This window comes from Homalodisca vitripennis, unplaced genomic scaffold, assembly GCF_021130785.1.
Source record: "Homalodisca vitripennis isolate AUS2020 unplaced genomic scaffold, UT_GWSS_2.1 ScUCBcl_8951;HRSCAF=17272, whole genome shotgun sequence".
Taxonomy (NCBI): domain Eukaryota; kingdom Metazoa; phylum Arthropoda; class Insecta; order Hemiptera; family Cicadellidae; genus Homalodisca; species Homalodisca vitripennis.
In genome coordinates, this window is record NW_025785065.1 from 9718 (window position 1) to 18691 (window position 8974).

An 8974-nucleotide genomic window follows, 5' to 3' on the forward strand; every position below is an offset into this window, starting at 1 on the left:
GCTGTCAGCAAATTTGAGACTGAGAGGAAAGACGTTCTGCGGATTTGTTGTGGCTTCCAGCAGCTCGTTACATGAGGAAGGAATAAGTGCGCCAAACTGCAAGTTGTATCTCTTTGTATAAATAATTACGAAGTAAACCGAGACAAACTCTATTCTTTTGTAATAAATACCCACATTTTGCCAATTATCTTCCGGTTATTATGTACCTGAATTGGGTATTTCAGTTCAACACTTGTCTGTAAGTGCATGGCATCTCTAAAGTCTGAATACACCTCTGTAAAAAAAATGTTTTCTTGCAAAAAACAATCAACTAACTAATTCTTCACAAAATATTTCTCAGTCTTCTGTACAAATATTTATCAAAAACAAGAATTACTATTTAAATATACTTTTTAAAATATTGAATGTTTAAATTGATATTGCTTGAAAACTAAATACATTTGAGACTTGAAACAAATATTAAAAGGTATCAAAACTATAAAGATATCTTCAAAGAACAAAATTCTTACAGGTACTTTTCAAAAAGTTAAAAATGTAAAATTAAAATTACTACGAAAGTCTCCTGAAACCAAACAGTTAAGGTACAAATTTGAGCAACATTAAACAGGAATCTTCTTTGTTTTAATATCTAACAAGTTTCCGCACTTTCAAATTCACTAGGAAAATATTGTTAGTTTACAATACAGAACTTAAATAAAATTAATTTAATGGAATCAGAACAGTAACTAACAATTGATTCAAATTGGCAGATTCGCACAGTAGCAGTTATTATTTGAATCCGGAAGCTTCAGATATATCTATAGTACTCTACACCGGTTCATCAGCTAGGGGCTGGAAAGTAATGACAAGGGACATAGGGAGGGCTAGGCGAGATGGTAAGGCCCCCACTAACGAAAAATTTAAAAAAATAATCGAGCCTGACCGTTAACACCGTGATTTCGCTCTAGTCACTGGTCTGCTGAACAATAATCTTCACAAGTCCTTGCCTGATTCCAAAAAAGGGTCTAGTCCGTGGACCAAACTGTCATTTAAATAATTTACTCTACAGTATAGCATTTTGTGGCCTAAAAGTCAGTTAGTTGTAGAGTTTCAGGACTAAAACAATAAAGGTGTAATTTAGATAAGGTACATGCCGTGACCCTGGTACTAAACTGACTCCTTTGTGTTGGTGTTTACCTGCACACTGGCTGTAACATTATTGTAAACAGCAGCCCACAGATTATCTCCCTCCACCTGTAGTGACACAGTTGTAAGCGGTTTAAGATGCATAATGTAAGTATGAGAATCTCCCTCAACAAAATATATAATATTATCAATATTTGTAGGATCATGCTTAGGAAAATCAGTGTATTATAATTTCAAAACGCAAGTAAAAAGGTATATATGTGGTAGGTATTTTACGTATATGACATTCTTATGTCTTTTTTGGAGGGTTTTCCCTACAAAATCTATTACTAAACTAACCAGAGCACCTAAAACATGTTTAATAATAATATGACTATTAATCCTCTATGTAATTAAAAGTTTTTTCCTATTATAAGGTTTAAATTATCAAAAATTAATAAATCTTTTCAATTTTTGAAGTTTTTACCAAGAGAAGTCATTAGATTTTCAAATCACCAAAATTATTCTAAAACAAACTCAGTTTAAATCACATTTATCTGGGTCAGAATTAAAGTAGTAAGACTGGCCAAGAAGTTATACGTGTGACATCGAACTAATTTATTTGCACGACGATAACTCCATTCACCATGTTTCCGAAAAAAAAAATACAATGGAAGACCTTTTCAATGTATCACCGATTCCACTACAGATGAACACAATCTACTAAAGAAAACCTGATGTAAATCAAAGGACTTTATTGGCAAAACAATGTATCCTTTAAATAATAATAACTACTTATTGGTTTATCGTTGTCCATAAAACAAATAAAAGACTATTCTTCACGTGAAATTCTAACATATTTGAAATAACTCTAAGGATTCCATCATACTGTACTATTTTATATTTTATAATTTGCATCACTGTTTTCCAAATTACGAATTTACTATTTTTTTCTTTATGTTAAGTTTGTCTATCACTTATTTTCCTTAAATCTAAGTTTTTTGGATTACGGTAGTTATGTATTCGGGGGTCATCATAGGGGAAAATGAAAAAGAAAACTCGGAAATGACGTTAATACATTACGATTACGACGGGCGGATTTATAATATATCCACCTAAAATGGTATCGTTTCCTATAAAGGTAAAGTATTTTTCGATGAAATCTTGTTTCATTGTTTTGGAAAGGGAATGTAATCTATTTACATTAGCATTGCTTTGGTGATTACTGTCATGAAAAGGTAGTGTTATCAGCTTGAAAGGATGAAATTAGTCACGCATTTGATTTTGTATGACTTTATTTGATAAGACCAAGTATGTTATCACACATAAAAATATGCAACACTAAGTTAAGCTCAATTTAACTGTACACACTTGTTTCCCTTATAATATAATATCACATTAAGAAAATACTCATACATTTTACTTTCCTTTCTTTGACAACACAGACAAGTTAGAAATGGTGACACTAACGAATAATGTATTCAACACAATTTTTTTTTTTGGTATCAGGAGATTTTAAATAAGATAATTAAAGATTGCGTATTTACATAGTAAAACACAAAAACTTAAAAATATTATAAAAATTGTTGTGTAAGAATATTAAATTTAATATACCTCAATCATAAATAACATACATAATTCTTTCCAAACAATAAAAAATGTAGGTTATCACCTTTCAATCATCTTGAATAATGAACATATTACTAAATTACATTGTAATTTTAATGTTATAAAGTAATTACCTAAATATTAATTAAAGATAAAAAGTACCTATAGTAGTTTAAATACTAAAATATATTGAGAAGAAAAATTACAATGAATACACGTCTTAGTTAATAAAACAATTGGATAATTAAAAATTAATTATAATAACATGGAAGGTTAATAAAAACCTTAAGAAATAAAGACCATATTTACACCCACAATACAATAATACATTTTAAAATTAGTCGAACACACACCACATTGTAACACCATAAATATAATTACAGCAATAAACCGCTTCGTAAACATAACGTTGTATTACGTTGATAGCGTAATTTTATGAGATTTAGTGTACTTCCTACAGAGTGCTCTTTAGTTCTTACTACAAAGTTGTAAATATCAGAATACAAAACTACTCACGAAGTCCTCTGGTGATTGTTTGATATGTTTTGTTTACTGTTGAGCAACCGATTGTGATATGTAACGTTACCCTTAGACCTAAAATGCGCAGGAACAAAACGAGTCGGAACCGCTGCTACTCCATAAGACAATGCTATATTAGGAACATGACAATAAAATACAAGAACCATGTTTGTATACTTGGGCCTTTCAGACTTAATTATTACTAACCAGAATTGTATTAGTTACACGATAGATAACTCATCCACTGCTATAAAATGTGGCAAGGAACTAAACGCTCGGACTGCCATCCTGTGGAGTGACAGGCCAGGTAGCAAATATTAAAAGTAGCTCAGCCTAGCGTTGAATATCAGAACTATCTGAAGCAATCCCCGACACCTCAGCACATCACGTTCGTTAAAATGATTTATCTTCTGTGTTAACTTACACAATCAAGGTACTACGTTACCCATGCATTTATATGCTTCTAGCTGCAAATTAAATGTATGTATAAGAGTTTAAATATTATTGGGATAATTGTTTTTTGGTAATATCAACAAGGAGTGATGGAATTAAATGATACATTATTTCAGCAACATGTGTAACCTTCAGATCGCGTACTTTTACACAGTAAGGTTAACCTTAACATATGGTTTATATTACTCTAAACAAGATTAAAATAAGATCGTGAACCTTGTAAGATCTTTTAAAACCGTGTTAGTTAATGATTTACTACTTAATATAAACAGGTATTAGATAAAATGAGACAACATTACCATTATATTTTTGATCTTTTCTCTACGACCATTAAAATTTTCTGTTACTATTGCAATTTATATTAGCAACTTTTTTATAGCGCGAATATTCGATTCACTACTACACTACCAATAAACATTATACTTGCAGTATGCTGCTTCCTAAAATGCCACTTGGAGGGGTTGTCTTAATAATTCCGGTGATAACCATCTATGAAAATATGTATGAAACTGATATATTATGTTTTTCTATAATCGTTATCAGATATTTTTCTATGTTAACTTGTAAATCTGGCAGTTCAGTTAAAACAACATTAGTTTTTTTATTTACATGACATTTGATTAGGATGCTGATCTTAGAAAGGACCGAGAGAAAGAATCGATGTCAAACTATTATACATGATCCACTAAAAAACGTTTGTTATTATTAAGATTGATATTAAATATCAAAATTTCTCTAAAAAAGTAATGTTTTCTTTGCAAAATCCCATTAAATTATAACATTTAATTGCTACTAAGTTCATATTAATGTTATTCTAACATGATATATAATTCTTTTTACTTACCATACATGGCATGGTTTTTTATATATTATATAAAGGGAAATGCATTTATTCTCTGAATGTATGTACGATATCATAAATTGAATGGTTTATTTTAGTTCGTATATACAGTTATTTACTTCAATGTTACTTTTTTCTTTCAACAGTCTGAAACTCATCCCGTAGTTTTTAATAAAAGTTCCTTAAAGAAATAAAATACAATTTATTAAATAACATTACATTATTAGTAAATGGAATGATCATGTAACAGTACAGCATTCCTTATCCTCAAAACCTTTAAACCATGAGTATCTATTCAAAAACTAAACCCTAAAACAAAGTTCCATAGCCGTAGTAACAATAGCCGGCATTTAGTATATCTCATGATGTTCTATATACATACATAGTCAGGCAAATGTTTAGGCCTATATAATAGAGTAATATGTACAGAAAAATATAAAACACTATAATTACAGTAAGTAGCAATTGACAGAGAGGAAAGTCCTGTGATATGTTTTGTTTAGTTCTGGAGCTTTCAGATTTCAACCATTTCTACGAACTTACACTTAAACTTTAGAGACATTCCAACAGGATGCTTATCTTCTACTCTTTATAGTTCATTAGGAAGACTAACTATGTTTAGAAAATATAAATTAGTTACCGGCAAGAAAGGTAACTTTTAAAATCAAACCAATAGGTATTTTTTCGTAAATTGACCGAAAGGAGGATTTCCCGTGTTTACCTGTTTTAATGAAGAATGTAATCCTTTTTTTTAAATGAAACACTGTGGTAAATAACTTTTAATAATCAAAAAATTATTACCGGTTTTCCTTTTCTAGTATTTTCTCCTAAACCTATTATAAAATGTGTTCAATTAAAATCGTTATTTGAGTTTTTTTCATTACAACGCGTTAACGTTTAATCTTTTCTATTACAATATCTAAACCTTCAAAATCTGAAAGCACCCCTGATGATATATATATACAAAAGTAAAAGCTATTCCGACTCTCAATGGTTCGCCCCAGAAGACAGGTATCAGCAAGCACGTCCACAGCGCTGAGGGGGTTGTGCTGTCAGCATCGCTCATGTTCTGGGCACTCGTCGACGCTTTCTGCTGTATCAGCACCACGTCCACTGGAACATGAAAGAGAAACGTCAATTTGAAATGTCCATCGTGTGTTTAAGATATGTTGAAACATTCAATTTTACAACATTTTTGGTCCAGTTATACGACCATGTTTAACAAAACCGATGCAATCACGAAATTTACGGCCTAAATACAAATGTATCGTTATGCCAACGAGATTTTTTTTGATAGCATAGTTCAGTGTTCTCTTTAATTTTAGATACCATAAACAAATTTATTTAATATTAATACGAGGTCTCACTAACATTTATGCTGATGGCAAGGTACGTAATTTTATTTATATAAGTAATATAAATTTGTATGATTAATCGTTTTTAATTGTATAATTTGAAAAAATTACAACGAAACGGATTAAAGGAAAAATTCAAATTGTATTAAAAATGGAATTAGTGCCATCTGTTATCATTAATTTAACACTGAATAAATAATTTATAATTTAATTTTTCTATTTTTTTTTCTTCGAGAAATTAGAACACTAGTTACAGAAATGGCAAAGAAAGAAATCTTAAATGTATTTTATTATTAAAAGTCTAGCGCATAATCAGTCTTTTGTGATTGTCGCAGACAAACATTCAATAGATTTGGAAGATATCTAAAGTGTTGGGTGTCTTGTAAAATTAAAGTAAACTTGAGGTACATACTCTGTTGTAATGTTCCTTTTATTTTGGATCCTGGTTGTTTTTGTACAGCACGTCAAGTAAAATTAGTTTTTCTTTCTGTTGTCAGGAAGCATTTGGCTGGATAAATAAAAAGTCTAAAAATTAGGAGTTATAAAAATTAACTACCCTTTTAACTAAACTATTTAAAATTGTACACAAATCAGTTTTAATAATATAAAGTAATAGAATCACTTACACTGTACGTACCTCATCTATGCAATTAAAAATATCTAAGTTTCCATTTTGGATGTATGAATTAAATTTAGTAACTGTTAAAGTAGGTACGAATCTGAGTACTTTGTCAAAGTAAGATTAACTTTGAACTCTTCGGTCATAAAAAAATCAGGACTAATATTAATTGAAATTGGATAAAAATCTCAGATAAAAACATTTAAGATTTTCTGCCTAATTGCTGCTGATAGTAATTATTAAAATTACTAAAAAACAATATTTCTCCTTTAAAAATGTTCACATAAATAACAATAAAATATAGAAACAGATGATTATACTGTAGCTTTCTTGCTAAATTTATGAATGTTTAATAAAAATAATTAATAAAAAATACAGGTAACTTTTCCCCGTCTTTAACTGTGAATCTCTTGAAGAGTCTCCAAATCTTTGCTCTTTTATCGTCATTTCCACCGCTCTTCCACCAAACAATTGCCTTTTAAACAAGAATTTAGTTGCAGCCTTTTTTCTAACACAATATTCCATGCTGTAGTAACAATATAACATACATCTGTGAGCTTTACAATATGTGGAATAATTCCAAAACATTAAAAAGACCAACCAGTGACGGACTCAGACTTGTGGTCAGCGTACTCTGAGGGGTGGATACTGTTGCCCAGGAACTTGGGGATGGTCGCGAGGCAGGTTAGCTCTAGAGAATCCACGTGCTCCTCTGTCAGTTGCAGAGTCAGTTGGGCAGTCACAGAAGACGGCTGCTGTTCAGTAAACGACCGTATCAAACTCTCGTCCACCTGTCCACGCAGAAATAGAGTTAAATTTAAAGGTTTTATAGGACCACAAAGTAAATTAATCTATTTATATTGCAGTAGAACTAGTCGAGTCTCTAATTATGTCAGGAACAAAAGAAGGTTTCATTATAAATAAAAATATTTTGTTCCTGCCATTCTTGAAGATATTGAATTTGATTCACAAATTAAAATTATTAGTTATTGTATTTCCTTGGTTTGACAAGTAAAAAATTTAAGAAGGTGATCAATAAAAGAATAACTATTAGGCGACCTTTGTAAAGTTTTTTTATGACTTTTACCATTATAGCTATTAAATGAAACAAATAGGAACCCCCTGAAAAAGACTTATACGGAATTTATTTTACATATTTTCAACAAATTTAAGAAAAAGGTGTGCCAAAATTTGAGATCCCGGGTTTGAATGCAGGGAATAAATATATTTACTTAAGAACAGAACCTATCTCTACTTATGTTAGGAACAAAAGGTATCCCTAACTAAATGTTGCTATCTTCCTTGCCGATTTTGATTAAGGATAAAATCAAAAATTTTAGTGACTTTATTTAAATCGTTAATTAATTACAATACTTAATTAGGGTAAGTTCCTGGAGAACTACATGAATATAATTTTGCGACTTTTTAAAATTAGTTTGTTATACTGCTAAAATATACTTGGTATATTTATGAAAAATTTGGTGATTTTCAAAGATTTTCATGTGCGCTAGGAAAAACTTGACCTGACTGCCTTTTTTCCCATTAAGGAGCCATGTAACATAAGGAGTCGGTCTTGCGGAAGCGGAAGTACAATTGACCTGCAGCCAATCTCCCACTGTGTACTCTGGCTTCCGGAAAGTTATTCTTGGATTTTCCAATTGATTTCCTGTAACAATGTCCAGGTCAGCGGAATGTATGTCAGTTCCTATACGGTAACATTCATTCACTTTGTGTCAAGAACATGATTGAAATACTTATCTAAACTTTACTATCTTATCTTAACTTTATATGTTATTCAGTGTATATCAACAAAGCCAAATGTCTATCTTTAACTGTAAATACAAAATTTAAATTTATAATTTTAAATATTATCCAATCATGTATTTATAACCAATTCATATCATAAAATTAAATGGAGCACAATTTAAAATCATATGTAATTGAATATGTAAAAATAAAACGATGAAAGGTATCCTAATCAAAGGGGTTGTTTCAAAATTTATACAATTTTAAAAGCAGTACTTTATTATCATCCTACGTCTGGTACGTTTAAAATGGTTTAAGAAGTATCAATCATAACATAATTGGTATGTACAGATAAATTAAACTAGACTGAATCTTATTGAAGGTATTAGGTGTGCTCGAGTAGTTTTATGTGTCACTGCTTTGGTATGGATTAATTCGTTTCAGAAATAACATAATTATCTTTCATTTAATAACGAATAATTCAAAATAATTTACATCGCTTAACATCTGATGTGTCCATAAACCCATAAATGTAATTTGAAAGACGTGATAATCACGCTTGTATGATGTTATGAACGATTTTTTGACGTTACGTTATCCGTAATACCAAAATTACTTGCACCACGAAAGGTATATATTTATGTTTCGTTTTTAAGAAGTTTTTCTTTAAGTATATAAATAGATGAAATAATATTTAAAAAGTGTTTGAAATGATAAGGTATCTAAAAT

The 8974-nt window shown here is 30.1% G+C and overlaps 1 protein-coding gene across 1 annotated transcript; it reads right to left on the reverse strand.

Annotated features, from left to right (window-relative positions):
• Positions 1 to 5358: 5358 nt before the first annotated feature.
• Positions 5359 to 7589, reverse strand: LOC124374539. Its single transcript, XM_046832741.1, has 3 exons — positions 7581 to 7589; positions 7101 to 7290; positions 5359 to 5638 (listed from the first exon to the last, which is right to left on the reverse strand). The coding sequence occupies exons 1-3, from the start codon at positions 7587 to 7589 to the stop codon at positions 5445 to 5447; spliced, it is 393 nt and encodes a 130-aa protein (XP_046688697.1). The 3' UTR covers positions 5359 to 5444.
• Between the last annotated feature and the right edge of the window lie 1385 nt (positions 7590 to 8974).